Below are 21,043 nucleotides of genomic sequence, written 5' to 3'. Positions count from 1 at the left end.
TCCAGCAGACAGACCCAGTAGATTTTTTTTTTTTAATTGAAGTATAGTTGATTTACAATGTTGTGTTAATTTCTGCTATACAGCAAAGTGACTCAGTTATATGTATATACTTTTTCATATTCTTTCCCATTACGGTTTATCACAGGACGTTGAATATAGTTCCTTGTGCCATACAGTAGGACCTTGTTGTTTATCCATCCTATATATAATAGTTTTCATCTGCTAGTCCCAAACTGCCAACCCATCCCTTCCCTACCCACCTCCCCCTTGGCAACGACAAGTCTGTTCTTTATGTCTGTGAGTCTTCCTGTTTCGTAGATATGTTCATTTGTGTCATGTTTCAGATTCCACGTATAAATGGTATCATAGGGTATTTGTCTTTCTCTTTCTGACTTACTTTGCTCAGTATGATAATCTGTAGGTCCATCCATGTTGCTGCAAATGGCATTATTTCATTCTTTTTAATGGCTGAGTAATATTGCATTGTGTGTGGGTGTGTGTGTGTGTGTGTGTGTGTGTGTGTGTGTACATACACACTACATCTTTATCCATTCCTCTGTCCATGGACATTTAAGTTGTTTTCATGTCTTGGCTGTTGTAAATAGTACCAGCAGATTGGTTTTTGACTGTGAAAAAGGACTGAAGGGTAACTCCAGAGATTTGTCTTTGACAGTGTGAAATATGGTTAACATTTGTTGAGTGGAGGATAATAGGCTTGAGGAGCCAGTTAGACATCTAAGTAGAGATGTTGGTTTGATAGTTAAATATATGAACCTTGAATCCAGGTTGAAAATACAAATCAAAATACATATGCTGGCATGCCCCAGGGCTAGTGCTCAGACTTCTTTTATATACACTCATTTCTTAGGTGATCCCATACAGCCCTATAGCCCTAAATACCGTCTATATATTGATGCCTTTCAAATCAATAATTAGCCTTGACTCCTTCTTTGAAGGACTCATTTGTCAAGCTATTTAATTGACATTTTTATATGGATGACTTTAGAAGTCTAAAACTTAACATAACCAAAATAGAACTCTTAAATTTTCCCTACCTACCCAAACCTGCCTGAGTTACTGAATTTTTCTCATGTAAGTAAATGATACCACTATTAACCTAGCTGTTCACTCCAGAACCTGGAGTCCTCCTGAATCTTCCCTTTTCTCTCAAACTCTATGGGATCTAGTTCATCAACAAATTCTGTTGACTCTAAAAGTATATCCAGAATACAGCCACTTTTCACACCTCCTTCACTGCTAACCTGGTTGAACCCATCACCTCCCAGGAGGGATACTCAGTAGTGTCCTTAATAGTTACCTTGCTTTCACTTGATCACTGTGCTCCAACCACAGTTCCTCTAACACCCAAGCATATTCCTCAGAGCTTGCCAAGTATGCTGTCTCCCTAGTATTAGCATGATCACTCCTTTTGTTTCATTTAGGTTTCTGCTCAAAATATCATCACAAGGGCTTCCTTCATCATTCTTAAAACAGTAGTCCCATCATTTCTTGTCCCTTTACCTTGCTTTAGTTATTTGTTTACTATGTCTTCCACCTTAGAAATGTAGGCTCCCTGAGGACCCTATGTCTTTAATGTCTAGAATAATGCCTGGTACATATCTAATAAATATCCAATGAATCATGAATTAAGTGAGCCAAAATTTCTGGTCACTTTCATGTAAATATGACTAGATTTTTTTTTTCTTTTTTTTTTCTTTCAGTGCTGGTATCTTACATAGCATTAGATACCTGGTTACTAGAACTTAAAAGGTGTTAAGTGTTAGTAATGCTGTTCCCATAATTATTTAACACTTAAATTTATGGCCTTTAATAGCTTATATTTTCCTATTCATGCTCTTAATCCTAAAATCTCTACTTTGAAGCTTTGGGTAGGGTGGTTATTATTTCAATTTTATAGGTTTAGAACTTGATTTTTAGTTTTTTCAAGTGGTTTGTTTAAATTTGCAATGATGTTTTAGTTCACTGTCTCCCAGATTTGACTATAACATACGGAATGAAAGTATTATTAGGATAAGAGGTACATTTATCCTAAAAACTGAGAAAGGCTGAATTTCAAAATGGGAATAAAGTATAAAGTTATGATGGTTAAATTACCATGTTCACTTCAAATTGCTGTGAAATTTGATGACATAAAGGTATATGTGTTTAAGAAAATGTATGGTTTTCTAAAATATAATACTTTCCAATCTGAAACTCTTCCTAAAGGATTCTAAAACTTTAGCAGCAAAGGAAAAAGAGGTTAAAAAGATGACAGATGGGCTGAGTGCCCTTCAAGAAGCAAGTAATAAAGATGCTGAAGCCTTGGCTGCTGCACAGCAGCACTTCAATGCTGTTTCCGCCGGCCTGTCCAGTAATGAAGATGGAGCAGAAGCAACTCTTGCTGGTCAAATGATGGCCTGTAAAAATGACATAAGTAAAGTTCAGACAGAAGCCAAACAGGTAAATAGACAGTAAGCACTATGTGATTGCAGTTTTTTTTAATTTTTTTTAAAAAATTTAAAGCTCCTTCATATTATGCTTTGGCAGTTGTTATAAAATGTTGAAAATAATCAGATCAATATCAAGGAACTTTTTATTGTTTACTATATTCTGTCACTCTTTAGCACCTAAAACAATGAAATTCAAATATGTTGATTGCTAACTGTTGACAATGTTAGTTTAAGATGTTATAAAACGTAAAATACCTTTATAGATTAATTGAAATTATAAGTGCCATAAATGCTCTGTTCTGCTTTCAGCATTGTATGGAATATTTGAGGTTAGTTTGTTTTCATCTTTTTGCTATTTTATTGACATAAAATTGAAGTTTTAAGCTTTAACAGGAAAACAAAAATGTCTTCATTTCTATGTCCACCACACTTAGTTCTTTAAAACTTTGTTTCTGAAACTTTGTAGTCTCCTCCTTGGAAGTATCTCTACCTCCCATTTACCCCCATTCCAGTCTTTGGTTTCCCTACTCTGATTTCATAATCTTCAATGGCTTTTCGATCTATAAAATGGTTTTCATATTTGTTTAGATAGTTGTACAGCTTAGAAGTCCTATGAACGCAGGAGTTTTGATGGCAGAAAGAAAAAATGTATATATACACACGCACATTCTTTTATTTGTTTTTTAATGGAGGACTCATCTTTAAAAATATACACAGATGTGTGTGTAATAATCCCATTCAAGGTTTTCTATTATATATTTGCAACTTTTTCATTCGAAGCTTATGGTCACAAAAAAGGTGATGGTCAGTTTTTTTTTGTTAACTTATTTTATATTGGGAAAAGTTCACCATCCAGTTTTAAAGGAAGTATACAGTCATTTAGATCTTAGAATACTAGTTCATGGTTTTAAGGAATAGTGCTCAATTATATAAACTAGCATTTAAATATCAGACTTATAGTTTTTAAATTTTTCTGTCAGTTTAGCTTCCTTTTCCTGTATAATTTTATTTCTCATCGTTCAATACAGTTGTACAGTTAATTATACGACACAAATATACATAAATACAAACATGCATATCTAAGTGGAAAAGGAGGGAAGAAAGTGATAGAAATAGCTTTCTATTTTGTTTTTAATTTAACCAGCTAATGATAGTTACTCTTTGATATAATTTTTAAGCTCATTGATATCAGTTTTATAAATATTAAAAATATGGACTTAAATTGCAAATTATTTAATGATTGGAGCTTTTATTCATTTATATTCTGAGTAGTGTTTTGAGGTGAAAACATTGGGAAATGATCTACTGAGGTATTGATCCAAGTGACCAAACAGTTACATTTTTAAGACTGATGTCTCTTAAAGCAATCTGAATCTGTGGCCATTTTATCACTAGCACTGTCTGCCTCATATAGTCTTGTTACATTTTTCTGTTATAGGCTCAGATGAAGTTGAAACATGCCCAACAAGAATTAGAGACTAAACAAACAGAAATTAAGAAGATGGATGGTGGCTATAGGAAGGATCAAGAAGCTTTAGAAGCTGTGAAGAAACTTAGAGAAAAACTTGAAGCCGAAATGAAAAAGCTAAATTATGAAGGTTGGTCTTTAAAGATGTTAAATCATTAGGAAGTAGTGATTATTGATAGAAACTTCCTTAAATAAAGGAAATAGCAAGTAGGAAATATTTTATCCCATTAATATTAATGGGTATTAGTATAGGAATTATTTATAAATATAGTCACAAAAAATAAGTATAAATCAACCCTTTGAATTTTTGAAAGCTCAATACTGAGAATTTCCTGCTTTAGTCACTCTGAAGTTTCACTTGAAAACTCAAAAATGTTATTTATATATTTCTACATTAGTAGGTATCCAATTCATATGTTGTTTCTTGGCATGAAAATGGTGTTATGTGTTGGAAATATGTCTACTTGACACTTGATAGAAATTTGAATGTCAAGCATGCTTTTATTTAATACTTACCAGAAGTTTGTATTTTGCTTTTAGAAATGCTTTGGAAATAGAGGTTACTAATATTTTCCTTAAAGCAGTAGAATATTTGAGTTTTTAAAACTTGGTTTCAATTTACTTATGATTTATTGTTCAGAAAACAAGGAGGAATGCCTTCTGGAAAGGCACAGGCAGCTATCTCGTGATATCAGTAGATTGAAAGAAACATATGAAGCTCTCTTGGCCAGATTTCCCAATCTTCGATTTGCCTACAGGTAAGAGAGCTAAACATTGAATTCTAACATAATGGTAATAACCAGGATATATTTTTGTATGAAAGTTATTGTAAGCTGCTTTTCCTTAATTGATATATTTTCCTTAAATGTTTATTGAATGTTTCAGATTTGTAGGCAGGGGAAATTCTTGTGAAATTTAAGGCTACTAATGCCACTAATCTTAAAACCAAAATGAGGGGAATTTAATCTCAGTTGGAAAGTTCCTTTAAAGTTATTATATCATTAATATCAAATAACTGTAAACATTAACATTTTACAGTTTGTTTTACTATATGGTTCTTTTTTCATGGAGTACCTAATATATGTATTACAAAGATTAGAACATCAAAGTTATTTTTGTTACATTGAAAACATATACTGAAAGATCTTTCAATTGATTTTAAAACAATAGTCAAGTGTATAGTAGCATACTGTGTAAAGAAACCAATGTACATACCTTAATTAAAAAAGGCTTTATTACTAAAAAATACTATCAGCTGACAGTGCAGGGTTGCCATAAACCTTCAATTTGTAAAAAGCAAGACAAAACAAAAAACAGCAGTATTTGTGAAACACAAAAAAAGGTATGCCTGTAGCTGGCTAGTCATCTGAGACATTTGAAAATTTTTGTTCCATTAAAACTATATGATTCTTGTGCTATTACTTTATTGTCAGAAAGAGCTCTTGACTACTAAAGTACAACTTTTTCTATTTTCTTATCTAAGATTAATTTTTGTCCACTTTTCTGTTTTAGGGATCCAGAGAAGAACTGGAATAGAAATTGTGTGAAAGGACTTGTAGCTTCACTGTTTAGTGTGAAAGATACTTCTGCAACCACAGCTTTAGAATTGGTGGCTGGGGACCGACTCTACAATGTTGTAGTAGACACAGAGGTAAATTGATTTTCATGAAAGAAAAGCTATAATTGCTGTTTAGCTTGAAAAATCATGTGTTCCTAGTAGAACTGGGTACTTTCTTGATGTTTTAAGCTTCTCCTAAGGCTGGATGCTTATCTTTACAGGGTAAAACTATAGAGCTAATGATTTTTTAATTATGTTATTGATTATATTTGATTAATTGTATTCCATTCTTTATTATGGCTGAGTAATGCTAACTCAGGAGCCCAGAATGCATATTATCGATCTTAGAATTTTGATTGTTCAGGATAGTAGGCATTCAGCATTTATTTGATTATGGATTCCTAAACTTGCACTCATTCCATTTAAATGTTCTGTCATTAATACTTTTTTCATTTCTAATGCACAACGTTTTAGGTTACTGGAAAAAAGCTACTAGAAAAGGGGGAATTGAAGCGTAGATACACTATAATTCCACTCAATAAAATTTCAGCCAGATGTATTGCTCCAGAAACTCTGAGGGTTGCTCAGAATCTTGTAAGTCTTTTTTATATGCTTTATCTGCATCTTACTTTTTTTTTTTAATTACAGGACATTAGCTTTGTCCTTTGAAGTAAATAGCGATTTAAATCATATATCAAAGCACAAAATTTTATTGTGATACCATGCTTAAAAAAGTTAAGATACCAAAGAGAATAAGTTGGCTTTTGTGAAATTAGATGGAGAGAGAATAGAAATGTTGGAAGACTAAAATACCCTTTGATATTTTAAAGTTGTAGTATTAAATGTCCTTATTTTATTTTTTAAATTTTTATTGGAGTATAGTTGATTTACAATGTTGTGTTAGTTTTAGGTGTACATCTACGTGATTCAGTTATATATATATATATCCATTATTTTTCAGATTATTTTCCCATATAGGTTATTATGGAATATTGAGTAGAGTTCCCTGTGCTATACAGTAGATCCTTGTTAGTTATCTGTTTTATTTATAGTAGTGTGTATATGTTAATCCCAATCTCCTAATTTATCACTTTCCCTCACGTTTCCCCTTTGGTAACCATAAGTTTGATTTTGAAATCTATGAGTGTTTCTGTTGCTGGTCTCTTAACTTCAAATGCATTTCCCATTTCTTGGCATTTGTACTCTTCTCTTCTCACAGTTGCTGGTTTTGATATCGTATTTGTGTCTGGATGATTTCCAACTTTTACTTTATGTTTATCTTTCTTGGTGAGCTTTCCCATTTGTGATTTTCTTGCTTCTAGTTGTGGACTCCTTTTTGGTTTTTTTTCCTGCCTAGAGAAGTTCCTTTTGAATTTGTTGTAAAGCTGGTTTGGTGCTGTTAAATTCTCTTAGCTTTTGCTTGTCTGTAAAGCTTTTTTTTTGTTTTTTTTATTTTACATCTTTATTGGAGTATAATTGCTTTACAATGGTGTGTTAGTTTCTGCTTTATAACAAAGTGAATCAGTTATACATATACATATGTTCCCATATCTCTTCCCTCTTACGTCTCCCTCCCTCCCACCCTCCCTATCCCACCCCTCTAGGTGGTCACAAAGCACCGAGCTGATCTCCCTGTGCTATGCGGTTGCTTCCCACTAGCTATCTATTCTACATTTGGTAGTGTATATATGTCCATGCCACTCTCTCACTTTGTTACAGCTTACCCTTCCCCCTCCCCATATCCTCAAGTCCATTCTCTAGTAGGTCTGTGTCTTTATTCCTGTCTTACCCCTAGGTTCTTCACGACATTTTTTTTTTTCTTAGATTCCATATATATGTGTTAGCATATGGTATTTGTCTTTCTCTTTCTGACTTACTTCACTCTGTATGACAAACTCTAGGTCCATCCACCTCACTACAAATAACTCAATTTTGTTTCTTTTTATGGCTGAGTAATATTCCATTGTATATATGTGCCTCATCTTTATCAATTCATCCGATGATGGATACTTAGTTTGCTTCCATCTCCTGGCTATTGTAAATAGAGCTGCAATGAACATTTTGGTACATGACTCTTTTTGAATTATGGTTTTCTCAGGGTATGTGCCCAGTAGTGGGATTCCTGGGTCATATGGTAGCTCTATTTGTAGTTTTTTAAGGAACCTCCATACTGTTCTCCATAGTGGCTGTACCAATTCACATTCCCACCAGCAGTGCAAGAGCATTCCCTTTTCTCCACACCCTCTCCAGCATTTATTGTTTATAGATTTTTTGATGATGGCCATTCTGACTGGTGTGAGATGATATCTCATTATAGTTTTGATTTGCATTTCTCTAATGATTAATGATGTTGAGCATTCTTTCATGTGTTTGTTGGCAATCTGTATATCTTCTTTGGAGAAATGACTATTTAGGTCTTCTGCCCATTTTTGGATTGGGTTGTTTGTTTTTTTTCTTATTGAGCTGTATGAGCTGCTTGTAAATTTTGGAGATTAATCCGTTGTCAGTTCTTCATTTGCAAATATTTTCTCCCATTCTGAGGGTTGTCTTTTGGTCTTGTTTATGGTTTCCTTTTTTTTTTTTTTTTTTTTTTTTTTTTGTACGCGGGCCTCTCACTGTCGTGGCCTCTCCCATTGCGGAGCACAGGCTCAGCAGCCATGGCTCATGGGCCCACCAGCTCCGTGGCATGTGGGATCTTCCCGGACCGGGGCATGAACCCGTGTCTCCTGCATCTGCAGGTGGACTCTCAACCACTGCGCCACCAGGGAAGCCCTATGGTTTCCTTTGCTGTGCAAAAGCTCTTAAGTTTCATTAGGTCCCATTTGTTTATTTTTGTTTTTATTTCCATTTCTCTAGGAGGTGGGTCAAAAAGGATCTTGCTGTGATTTATGTCATAGAGTGTTCTACCTATGTTTTCCTCTAAGAGTTTGATAGTTTCTGGCCTTACATTTAGGGCTTTAATCCATTTTGAGCTTAGTTTTGTTTATGGTGTTAGGGAGTGTTCTAATCTCATACTTTTACTTGTACCTGTCCAGTTTTCCCAGCACCATTTATTGAAGAGGCTTTCCTTTCTCCACTGTACATTCCTGCCTCCTTTATCAAAGATAAGGTGACCATATGTGCATGGGTTTATCTCTGGGCTTTCTATCCTGTTCCATTGATCTATATTTCTGTTTTTGTGCCAGTACCGTACTGTCTTGATTACTGTAGCTTTTTAGTATAGTCTGAAGTCAGGGAGCCCGATTCCTCCAGCTCCTTTTTTCGTTCTCAAGATTGCTTTGGCTATTCGGGGTCTTTTGTGTTTCCATACAAATTGTGAAATTTTTTGTTCTAGTTCTGTGAAAAATGCCATTGGTAGTTTGATAGGGATTGCGTTGAATCTGTAGATTGTTTTGGGTAGTAGAGTCGTTTTCACAATGTCAATTCTTCCAATCCAAGAACATGGTATATCTCTCCATCTATTTGTATCATCTTTAATTTCTTTCATCAGTGTCTTTTGTCTCCTTAGGTAGGTTTACTCCTAGATATTTTATTCTTTTTGTTGCAGTGGTAAATGGGAGTGTTTTCTTAATTTCACTTTCAGATTTTTCATCCTTAGTGTATAGGAATGCCAGAGATTTCTGTGCATTAACTTTGTATCCTGCTATTTTACCAAATTCATTGATTAGCTCTAGTAGTTTTCTGGTAGCATCTTTAGGATTCTCTATGTATAGTATTATGTCATCTGCAAACAGTGACAGCTTTACTTCTTCTTTTCTGATTTGGATTCCTTTTATTTCCTTTTCTTCTCTGAGTGCTGTGGCTAAAACTTCCAAAACTATGTTGAATAATAGTGGTGAGAGTGGGCAACCTTGTCTTGTTCCTGATCTTATTGGAAATGGTTTCAGTTTTTCACCATTGAGGATGATGTTGGCTGTGGGTTTGTCATATATGGCCTTTATCATGTTGAGGAAAGTTCCCTGTATGCCTACAAGGCCACTATCACCCTGATACTAAAAGTAGACAAGGATGTCACAAAGAAAGGAAACTACAGGCTAATATCACTGATGAACATAGATGCAGAAATCCTCAACAAAATACTAACAAACAGAATCCAACAGCACATTAAAAGGATCATACACCATAATCAAGTAGGTTTTATTCCAGGAATGCAAGGATTCTTCAATATACGCAAATCAATCAACGTGATACACCATATTAACAAACTGAGGGAGAAAAACCATATGATCATCTCAATAGATGCAGAGAAAACTTTGACAAAATTCAACACCCATTTATGATAAAAACCCTGCAGAAAGTCTGTAAAGCTTTTGATCTCTGTTGAATCTGAATGAGAGCCCTGCTGGGTAGAGTATTCTTGGTTGTAGGTTTTTCCCTCTCATCACTTTGAATATATCATGCCTGTGGGCTTTCTATGCCTCTGGCCTGCAGAATTTCTGCGAAAAATCAGCTGATAACCTTATGGGGGTTCCCTTCTATGTTATTTGTTGCTTTTCCCTTTTTACTTTTAATGTTTTTCTTTGTATTTAATTTTTGTCAGTTTGGTTAACATGTGTCTTGGTGTCTTTGGTTCATCCTGTATTGATTCTCCTTGCTTCCTGTAGTTGAGTGAGTGTTTCCTTTCTCATTTTAGGGAAGTTTTCGGCTACATCTCTTTAAATGTTTTCTCAGACCCTTTCTCTCTTTTCTCCTTCTGGGACCCCTATAATGTGAATGCTGTTGCATTTAATGTTGTCCCAGAGGCCTCTGAGACTGTCCTCATTTTTTCTCATTCTTTTTTCTTCATTCGGTGGCAGTGGCCAGTGTTGTGGTGACCAGAGCCTGCACTGGATATTGAGCAGGGCCTCCACTTTCCTCTGTGGTTGTCACTGCCGTCAGGGGCAGGGTCTGCTTCCTAGTTGTTGGAGTAGAAGCCCCCAGATCTGTTTCTGAGCTGTGTTTCTGATCTGCGGTGTGAGGTAGGCAGGATTTCTCTCCCACTGGGAGAGAAACCACTGAGTATTCCTCCTCTGGAGTTGTTCACCTGTGATTGTGCTCTATTGTGTCACTTTCCACCCATTGTGCTGGCTCACAAAGTACACTGTTGTTGGCCCTGCTCTCGTCCCCTCTTAACTGTGGGTATGCTGGCAGTTGGCCCTGGTGTCTCTAAAGCATTGTTTTCACCAGGCCACCAATGCATATCCACTGAAGTGAGGTGCCAGGACTGCAGCAGTCATGCACATGGAGTTGCTGTGGGACCTATGGAGGCAACTCAGACCCTGGCCTGGTTCAACCCGCACAAAGCCCACAGCTGCTAAAGGCAGACCTGTCTCAGCTGCAGGAGCACTCGTTGTCTGTTTGGATATTCTGTAGGTGGTAAATTTACAAAGCCGGCAGCAGAGGTGTAAATCCATGGTTGACAAAGCTGCAAGGAGAGACGTCAGCTCTTCTTCCTTAGTCACACGGCCCCTGGGGCTCAGACCTACCAGCCTCTGCTCCTGAGGCTGCCCTGAGCACATAAGCCTGCCCAGGCAGGAGGGGGCCAGAGTGGTGACTGGTGCTTGTGAGGCCACTCAGGCAAGAGGGGGCCAGGGCGGCGGTCAAGGTGCTCGGGTCCGCCCAGGTGGGAGGGGGCCAGGGCAGTGGTCAGGATGTGGGGGCTGCCCAGGCGGGAGCCCCTCGTAGTGCCTGCAGCGGCAGGTGCCAGTGCATGGGGAAAGAGGCTGCAGTGGCGGCTCTGTCCGCACACCGCTCAACAACAGCGCTTTGCTTCTGTGGTAGCTGGGGCTTCTTCCACGAACATTCCTGGTTGCTCCTATCCCTTCAGGCTGACTCCATGCAGACAAAAGTGGTCCTCTCCCCAGGTCAGCTCTCCAAACCCCACATTCCAGCGCCTAGCCCCTGTCCGTACCACCACATGTGTCTCAGGCTGGGGCACGCACGACTGTGGCACGGACCGTCCGTGTAGGTCTCACTCTGTCCTGCCTGTCACAGACTGGTTGCTGTACTTCCCTCTGAGCCCTCGAAGCTCCCCTCCTGTCCCATCTGATCTCCCTACTGGTGAGGATATCTCCCCAGGTGTGGGAACCTCTCCTCTCCTTCAGCTCCCCTCCAAGGGGTACATCCCATCCCACTTCCTCTTTTCTTTTTTATTTCTTTCATCCTACCTGGTTACATGGGGATCTTTCTTGTCCTTTCAGGTGTCTGAGGTCCTCTGCTAGTGTTCAGAAGGTGCTCTGTGAGAATTGTTCCATTTGTAGATGTATTCTTGATCTATTTGTGGGGAGGTGTGTTCCACGTCACCCTACTCTGCCATCTTCTAGAATGTCTTTAAACCTAAGTCACATGACTATCAGGTGGCATTAAATGTTAAAGTTTTGATTTCCAAATAGAATTATAGAGCTTATAGATAAATACAAGAATTCTTCAGGTTTTTTCATGCCAGGCACACTTAAACTGACTACAGTGACAACCGTTATGGAAGGTATCCATCCATCTTGCAGAGATGCTTCTCTATTAGAGCTTTTCTAGATTGCTTACCAACCTATGAACATACAAAGCAGGTAACCAGTATATGCAGTCAGCTGCTGAGATAGATCTAAAGTGGTGTGGTTACTAGTAAACAGATGAGTACAAGGAAATACATTTAAAAGGCTGTTGTGGTTGCATAATATTTGGTAAAAACATGAAGCCAATCATAACATTCAGCAGTGATATCAGTTATTGAGCAGGCATTCCAAGTGCATGAGTTGAAAAGAAAATTCTATGAAACCTGAAAATGCATGTATAATTAAGATACTAAATGGATAGTATATTTCTTGAAATTGAGACGCCTTCAATGAAAATTGTTTACTATCAGAAGAAGAAAGATGAGTACAGAGTAATTGAAAGGTGGTATTTTTGGTTAGTATTTACATCCTTTACTTAGAAAAATCACCTTAGAGTCTAGAAGGTTTTGGAAGTTATTTTAGTCCTATGTCAAGTTCCAGTGTTAGAAGTCAATTGGGGTTTTAAGTAACAACAAGAGCACTTCTACCCAGATCCCTCAGCCAGACCCATTTAATGGTAACTGCTATGTCAGAGGACACTGCTGAACATATGTTACATAGAGCTGCCTTCATCATGATTTCTGCTACTACTAAGCTCCATAAAGTATGCTAAGTTGTTCCAAAAATGTGGGCAGAGGTAGACATTATAAACAAAGGTTGAAAAGACAGTTGGATCAAAATAAAAGATTGAAGGATTTTAAAAAGATTTTTTTTACTCCATTGTTTTTATTTCTGTAACTGGCAGGTGGTTGCCTTAGCATGTTTTATTTGAATGAAAAAGTATTCAGTTTGGAACAACCAAGTTAATAACTGAAGCAAAACATTTTATGTAATTGTGTTGATCCAGAAATTGATGTACTTTAATTAAGAAAGGATGTTCAATAGAGGGGTGGGATAGGGAGGGTGGGAGGGAGGGAGACACAAGAGGGAAGAGATATGGGGACATATGTATATGTATAACTGATTCACTTTGTTATAAAGCAGAAACTAACACCATTGCAAAGCAATTATACTCCAATAAAGATGTTAAAAAAAAAGTGTGTTCAAATAATCCACTTTGAATTTAGAAACTTGGTAGTGGCTTCTGCTTGATCGAAACTCTCATAATGACTGGTATTCTAGCTAAGTGTTTTACTTAGATTTTTCAGTGTTTAAACTTGGAATTGTTTTTTTTCTAAAAGTGTTGAGTTTTCTATAGCATTTTAGAAAATTGAAAAGGAGTTGTAGTGCTGGATAGGTATTCAGTTTCTGTTGTGGCAGTTCTTACTATTTTATAAAATAATATTTGAAAGGAAAGGAGTAATATGTATCCCGACAACTGTTTTCCCCCAGGTTGGCCCTAATAATGTTCATGTGGCTCTTTCCCTGGTTGAATACAAACCAGAACTTCAGAAAGCAATGGAATTTGTCTTTGGAACAACATTTGTTTGTGACAATATGGATAATGCAAAAAAGGTAGCTTTCGATAAAAGGATAATGACTAGAACCGTAACTCTAGGAGGTGATGTATTTGATCCTCACGGGACGTTGAGTGGAGGTAGGTTTTATATCATTTTGTCCTCACAATTCTGCGTGGTAGATAGGATGGGGGCTTTTTTTTTTTTAAACAGGAAATATTGGGCTTGGAATGAATTAATCCAGTGTTTTATTCCTAATCAAAAGATTGAGTTTTCTTTTGAATACCTACTTTGTGACAGGTGCTTAATATTAATTGAGAAATTATACACTGTCATTGTCCTGAAGGAACTCATAGGCTAGTAATCAGTCCTATAGCTTTTCTTATTCATCTTACGTCTATTCCCATTTATTTTCTCTTGCTTTTTGTCTTATTAAGATATTCTTGTCACTAGGATATGAAGTATTTTTAGTCAGTACATTTGTAGCTTAACTAACCCACTTCTCCTTTAGGAAACATGTTAACTTCTAATTTGTGTATATGTTACTGCTCCTGTCAAAAGTAAAACAAAAAATTAAATCTGCCTGAATGCCTTAAGTAAGGAATTCTGAGATAATGACCATATATTTCTTGTTCTAATATTTGCAATACTGAGTTTCCAGATCCGTGTCAAGTGACCGTGTAATAAATAACAAACACTAAATAGTACTTATTGTGTACTGGGCAGTGTTGTAAGACTGTACTGTCCAATACAGTAGCTACTAGCCACATGTGGCTCTTTACACCAAAATAAGATAATTAAAATTAAATAAAATTAAAATAATTTCCTTAATTGCACTAGTCATATTTCAAGGGCTCAGTAACCACAAGTGGTTAGTGGGTAATTGGACAGTGCAAATATAGAACATTTCTATCATTCTATAAAGCCCTATTCTAAGGACTTTAAATGATTAGCTTATTTAATCCTTATAGCAACCATAAGGTAGACATTACTATCATCTCCATTATACAGTTGTAGAAACTAAGGTATAGAGTGATTAAGTAACTTGCTGGTAAGTGGCAGAGCTCAGAATTTGAACTCAGGTGTTCTGATTACAGAGTTTGTGCTTTTAACCAAACCAAGAGACTTGGATGCCTCTTGAGATATCAAGTGTTTTAATTTCTTTCTAGGCCGAGAAAACAGCCAATATAATGAATTCCATGATATAGTATCAAGTTCCCCAGTGTACAAGATGACTAGCATCTGCAATTGGAAGATAGAGACCAAATATTTTTAAATATCTAAAATAGAAGAAATATTTTAGATTTCATTGAATTAGAGGTTCTTAAAATTCCTGCTTAAGAGATGGCAAATATGTAACCCCATATCATATAAACAAAGTGCTCACAATAGCATTGCTAATTGACGTTTGCATCCTCCCATCAAACCTGGAGTTTTCTTGCCAACCTAACACCTCAGCCTGTTACTGCCAGACAGTTATAGTGCACGTAAGGTGAAACCAGTTTACGCTGCTACATTGAGTTTAGACCACATTATGATGTAGTAATAAACAGCTCCCAAATCTCAGTAGCTTACAAGTTTATTCCATAATTATGCTACATTAACTGTGGGTCACTTGCCTCTGCTCCATGTTATTCTCATTATGGGAGCCAGGCTGACCGAGAAGTAAGTCCCTTTTGTGAACATACTTTTCTCATGGGAAGGGAAGGGGAAAACATGGTAAATTATGTGCTGCCTCTTAAAGCTTCCTTTCAGAAGAGGTACATTTCCCTTGTTGGCTAGAGCAAAGCACATGGCTAAGCCTGATGACAGCAGAGAGGGAAATGGACCTGGGAGGGATGGGCCCAGTAGGCAAGGGCAATGATTATTTTGAATAAATAATCCACCACATCTACTTAGAAGTATTTGTTATCAAGTATGTATGCCCTAAGATTCAAATGATGAAGTGAATTCTGTAGCTTCATAAACTTACTAAAGAATGGCTGTTGAATTATTTCAAGTATAATTCTCTCAGAAAAGTTTGTATTGCTTACTAAATACGTGGTAACTTGGTGTCAAAGGCCTGTTTCAATTTGCCTCTGTCAGGTGCTCGATCCCAGGCAGCTTCTATTTTAACCAAGTTTCAAGAACTCAAACATGTTCAAGATGAGCTGAGAATCAAGGAGAATGAGCTACGGGCTCTAGAAGAGGAATTAGCAGGTCTTAAAAACACTGCTGAAAAGTAAGACTTTGATTGGATTAAGCTGTATTTAAAAATTTTCTTGGTCAAAGATTTGCATGGTAGAAGATGAAAGAAAATTTTATTTAAAGAAATACTTCTGGGCTTCCCTGGTGGCGCAGTGGTTGAGAGTCCGCCTGCTGATGCAGGGGACACGGGTTCATGACCCGGTCCGGGAAGATCCCACTTGCCGCGGAGTGGCTAGGCCCGTGAGCCATGGCCGCTGAGCCTGCGCCTCTGGAGCCTGTGCTCCGCAACGGGAGAGGCCACAACAGTGAGAGGCCCACGTACCGCAAAAACAAAACATAAAAGAAATACTTCTGACTTTTTTTAATAATAACCTTGGTATTATTGAATAAGTTGTGAGTTGATAACTTATCAGTTTATTTTAACATAAGTAGTGTGTTTGTTTTAAGAAATTGGGGAAAGCTAATTAAAAGAAGGAAAGAAAAATCAGCCAAATATTCCCCTTTTTCTGCTGAGATACACTCTGTTAACATTCTGCTGGGATTAGTGAGGAAATCCATAGATACTCTAGAGGTTGATGCCAGAGGATACTTGAGTCCTTGATTTGAAATAATGTAATATTATAGCATCGATCGGGTGTCTGCACTAAGTTTTGCAGCATTATGGCTGTCCTGTAGATACTGAAGATCGCTAAGTTTCCTATGGAGAAGTTAAACAAGTTCATGCCAAAAGTCACTGCTAGAATTAAAGTGCTTACTTACAGTGTATTTTCTGTGTGGGTGTGGATATAGGTATGTATGCATACTTTTCAACATTACTTCTGCTTGTGTATGATACATATTTTGTGTATGACACAATATGTGTATGCCATTTTTTTTTTTCAAAATTGTTACTATGCTATTTAATGCAACCTTTTTTTGTCACTTAACGTTATTTACTGTTGTGTGCCTCATGCCAAGTACTCTTCGAGGAGCTGGGAATATAGCAGGGAGTCAAACATATAAACCTCTTCATCTTGTTTTGATATGTGTAGCTGGGCAACAGACAATATAAAAAGGTAAACTGGTAAAATGTATGTTAGATAATGCTAAGTTCTAAGAAGAAAAAAGTAAAATAGTAAAGGAGATATGAACTTTCCAGGGCAAAGAAAGAGGTGTTGAAATTTTATATGGGGTGGGCAGGGAAAGCCTTACTGAGAAGACTGTTGAATAAATACCGGAATGATGTGAGTGAACTCGCCGTGTGGTTATCCAGGAGAACAGTCCTTACTTGCTGTAAAAGCTTCAGGAGTATAAATGCCACAAACTTACTAAGTACAGTATTTGAGAGCTTAATTGTAATTTTTTTCTAGTCACTCTGAAGATGGCAAATGGGAACTGAGATAAAATCAGGGCTTCCCTGGTGGTTCAGTGGTTGAGAGTCTGCCTGCCGATGCAGGGGACGCGGGTTCGTGCCCCGGTCTGGGAAGATCCCACATGCCGCAGAGCGGCTGGGCCTGTGAGCCATGGCCTCTGAGCCTGCACGTCCAGAGCCTGTGCTCCGCAACGGGAGAGGCCACAACAGTGAGAGGCCTGCGTACCGCAAAAAAAAAAAAAAAAAAAAAAAAAAAAAAGAAACATTTTATTTAGAATTCACAATACTGAATAAAGCTTTAAAAAAGAGAGAGAGAGATAAAAACCTTGAAATGAGAGACTTTCCTGGTTCGAGCCCTGGTCCGGGAAGATCCCGCATGCCGCAGAGCAACTAAGCCAGTGCGCCACAACTACTGAGCCTGTGCTTTAGAGCCCCGGAGCCACAACTACTGAAGCCTACGCACCTAGAGCCCATGCTCCGTAACAAGAGAAGCCACCGCAATGAGAAGCCCATGCACTGCAGTGAAGAGTAGCCCCCGCTCGTCTCAACTAGAGAAAACCCATGTGCAGCAATGAAGACCCAACACAGCCAAAAATAAATAATTTTAAAACACTTGAAGTGATTTTTTTTTTTTTTTTTTTTTTTTGGTAAACTTCTGGCATTCATCTTCTGAAATCATCAAAACTTAGAATGGTACCAAGACTTCTTTGGGACACAGTATTATATGGAAAAGATTGCTACAGTAAGTCAAAGTGGCCATTCGAAGATGTAAATTGTATCAAAATGCCCACTTTCAAACATTATATACATGTAAAGCCTGCCTTTTACCTTCATTAACATACATTAACCATAAAGTGAATGAACTTTTTCTGTGAGAAAGATACAAAAAGATTTCTCTGATATATGGAAGCTCTGTCAAGGCAATGAGTATGTGGTCACATTTGGCTTGGAACTGTTAACTTTGTTGAGCAATACTGGATCATTATTCTGCAGAGTTGTCTTGTAGACTAATTGTGGCCCAGAGGTTAAGGAAGAGAAGTAGATTTTGAAAAATGAGAGTGGAAGGGTCAACTAAAGCCATTCTTTCATAGATCATATCAGGAAAATAGCTTATATCTTTTTTGCACATTTCTACACTTTACATTTTTAAATGAGTTGGAAAATGACTCAAGTTAAAATTATGCTGTCAAGCAGTCTCAGACAAGAATACTCAAGGGAGTATTTATGTTTTATAAGTTGCTTCCTTACTTTTTCCTCAAACCTCATGAATTTCTAGTGACAAGCAACCTTTGAATTTACTGTAATTTAAAATTTCACTGTAGGTGAATTAGCGAAATACCTTCCAAAGAAATAACTTGAAGCATCCAGAACTGGGGGAGAATTATAGGGTTTGCAAAAAAAGTGCTTTGCAAATGTTTAAGTTCAGTACTGTGCCATTTTAAACTACCAGCCTCCTTACAAAATGTAGGGAACATTTTTTTAACATTTGACACTAGGGATTAATAGATAAAATTTTTGAAATTTTATATAATTGTTATATATTCTATTTTTGTGATGGGGAGCTGTTATGGAGTTTTTCTTTTTGATAAGGATCAGTGGGAGGAGTTATTTTTAAGGAAACCTATTTATTCAAAGATTATTAGTATTTTCTAAAATTAAGAATACTTCTCTGGATAGTTACTATTGGTCTTGGTCATTTAGGGTTGTTTACCTTCAGTAACCAAGTCAAACTTGAGTTTAATTGATGCCTCAGAAATGCGGAAGTTATCAAAACAAGTCTTCTAACCAGTGGCATCTTATATTATGTTGTATGAGTTTGTTTTGGGTAAGAGCCTGTTATTTAAAAGCATGTCTCTAACATCAGAAAAACTGTTGTCATTTATTATAAACTTCTCTTTCTTAAGGTATCGCCAACTAAAACAGCAGTGGGAGATGAAAACTGAGGAGGCAGATTTATTACAAACCAAGCTTCAGCAAAGCTCATATCACAAGCAACAGGAAGAATTAGATGCTCTTAAAAAAATCATTGGTAAGACAAAAACATTCTGTGCTAATCTGTTTCTACTGATAACCTTACTTTAGGTATTTAGCAGCTTTTGTGTTTATTATATATTTATCTGCATTAATTACTTTAAATATTTTAATTTTAAAAAATATTTTTCAATTTAAATATTTTAATAATTTTCTAGTAATTTGCCCTTTTTTTTTTTTTTTTTTGCGGTACGTGGGCCTCGCACTGTTGTGGCCTCTCCTGTTGCGGAGCACAGGCTCCGGACGCGCAGGCTCAGCAGCCATGGCTCACGGGCCCAGCCGCACAGCGGCATGTGGGATCTTCCCGGACCGGGGCACGAACCCGTGTCCCCTGCATCGGCAGGCAGACTCTCAACCACTGCGCCACCAGGGAAGCCCTTCTTGTCTTTTTGATAATAGCCATTCTAATGGTCAAAGTGATATCTCACTGTGGTTTTGATTAGCATTTCCCTGTTGATTAGTGTTGAACATCTATCTTTTCATGTACCTGTTGGCCGTCTGTATGTCTTCTGTGGAAAATGTGTATTCAGGTCCTCTGCCTATTTTTGGATTTGGTTGTTTTTTCTATTGAGTTGTATGAGTTAATATATTTTAGATATTAACCCCTTATCAGATATATAATTTACAAATATTTTCTCCTGTTCAGTAGTTTGCCTTTTAATTTTGTTGATGGTTTCCTTTGCTGTGCAGAAGCTTTTTAGTTTGATATGTAGTCCCACTTGTTCATTTTTGCTTTTGGTGTCAAATCCAAAAAAATCATCAAAACCTATGTCAAAGAGCTTACCACCTGTGTTTTCTTTTAGGAGTTGCATGGTTTTCAGGTCTTATGTTCAAGTCTTTAATCCATTTTGAGTTAATTTTTATGTATGGTCTTAGTGGTCCAGTTTCATTCTTTTGCAAGTCCAGTTTCCTTCCACCATTTATAAAAGAGACTGTCTTTTCCCCATTGTATATTCTTGACTCCTCTGTCATAAATTAATCAACCATGTATGTGTTGGTTTATTTTTGGGTTCTCTATTCAATAGTTCCATTGATCTGTCTGTTTTTAATATCAATACTATACTGTTTTGATTACTCTAGCTTTGTAATAAAGTTTGAAAACGGAGTATGATTCCTCCAGCTTTGTTGTTCTTTTTCAAGATTGCGTTGGCTGTTTAGGGTCTTTTGTGGTTCCATACAAATTTTAGGATTGTTTATTCTATTTCTGTGGAAAATGCCATTGAAATTTTGACTGGAATTGACTTGAATCTGTAGATTGCTTTGGGTAGTATGGACATTTTAACAATATCCTTCCAATCCATGAGCACAGAATATCTTTCCATTTATTTCTGTCTTCTTCAATTTCTTTCATCAGTGTTTCCTAGTTTTCAGTGTACATGTCCTTCACCTCCTTAGTTAAATTTATTTTTAGGTATTTTCTTTTTGATGCAATTGTAAATGGGATTGTATAGAAACACAACAGATTTTATATATTGATTTGCTTATTATTTCTAACAGTTTTTTGATGGAGTCTTTAGGGTTTTCTATTTATAATATGTCGTCTGCAAATAGTGAGTTTTACTTCTTCCTTTCCAGTTTAGATGCATTTTTTTTCTTTCCCAATTGCTATAGGACTTCCAACACTATGTCAAATGAAAGTGGAGAGTAGGCAAGGATCCTTATCTTCTTCCTGATCTTAGAGGAAAAGCCTTCAGCTTTTTACCATTGAGTGTGATGTTAGCTGTGAGCTTGTCATGTATAGCCTTTATCATGTTAAGGTATGTTCTCTCTGTACTCACTTTATTGTGAGTTTTTATCATAAATAGATGTTGAATTTTCTCAGATGCTTTTTCTGCTATTCAGATGACCATGACTTTATCCTTCATTTGTTAGTATTATGTATCACATTGACTGATTTGCAGATGTTGAACCATACTTGTATCCCTGGAATAAATCCTACTTGGTCATGGTGTATGATCCTTTTAATGTATTGTTGAATTCAGTTTGCTAAAAGTTTGTTGAGAATTTTTGCATTTGTGTTCATCAGGAATAATAGCCTGTAATTTTCTTGTGGCATCCTTGTCTTGTTTTTTTT

At 36.8% G+C, this 21,043-nt stretch overlaps 1 protein-coding gene across 3 annotated transcripts in view; it reads left to right on the top strand.

The window, feature by feature from the left end:
- The window catches only part of SMC2 (structural maintenance of chromosomes 2), a 52,658-nt gene that overhangs the window by 11,326 nt on the left and 20,289 nt on the right, over positions 1-21,043 (top strand). For all 3 annotated transcript variants that reach the window (XM_032635737.1, XM_032635735.1, XM_032635736.1), the window contains 8 exons: positions 2,227-2,460; positions 3,889-4,048; positions 4,559-4,676; positions 5,431-5,569; positions 5,951-6,070; positions 13,336-13,540; positions 15,486-15,621; positions 18,843-18,967. In XM_032635737.1, the coding sequence (XP_032491628.1) occupies positions 2,227-2,460; positions 3,889-4,048; positions 4,559-4,676; positions 5,431-5,569; positions 5,951-6,070; positions 13,336-13,540; positions 15,486-15,621; positions 18,843-18,967 (1,237 nt within the window). The remainder of the gene's footprint in view (positions 1-2,226; positions 2,461-3,888; positions 4,049-4,558; positions 4,677-5,430; positions 5,570-5,950; positions 6,071-13,335; positions 13,541-15,485; positions 15,622-18,842; positions 18,968-21,043) is intronic.

The sequence above is a fragment of the Phocoena sinus genome, chromosome 6, assembly GCF_008692025.1.
Source record: "Phocoena sinus isolate mPhoSin1 chromosome 6, mPhoSin1.pri, whole genome shotgun sequence".
NCBI classification, from domain to species: domain Eukaryota; kingdom Metazoa; phylum Chordata; class Mammalia; order Artiodactyla; family Phocoenidae; genus Phocoena; species Phocoena sinus.
Note: the sequence above shows the minus strand (reverse complement) of the source record. Positions and strands in the feature narration are given on the sequence as shown.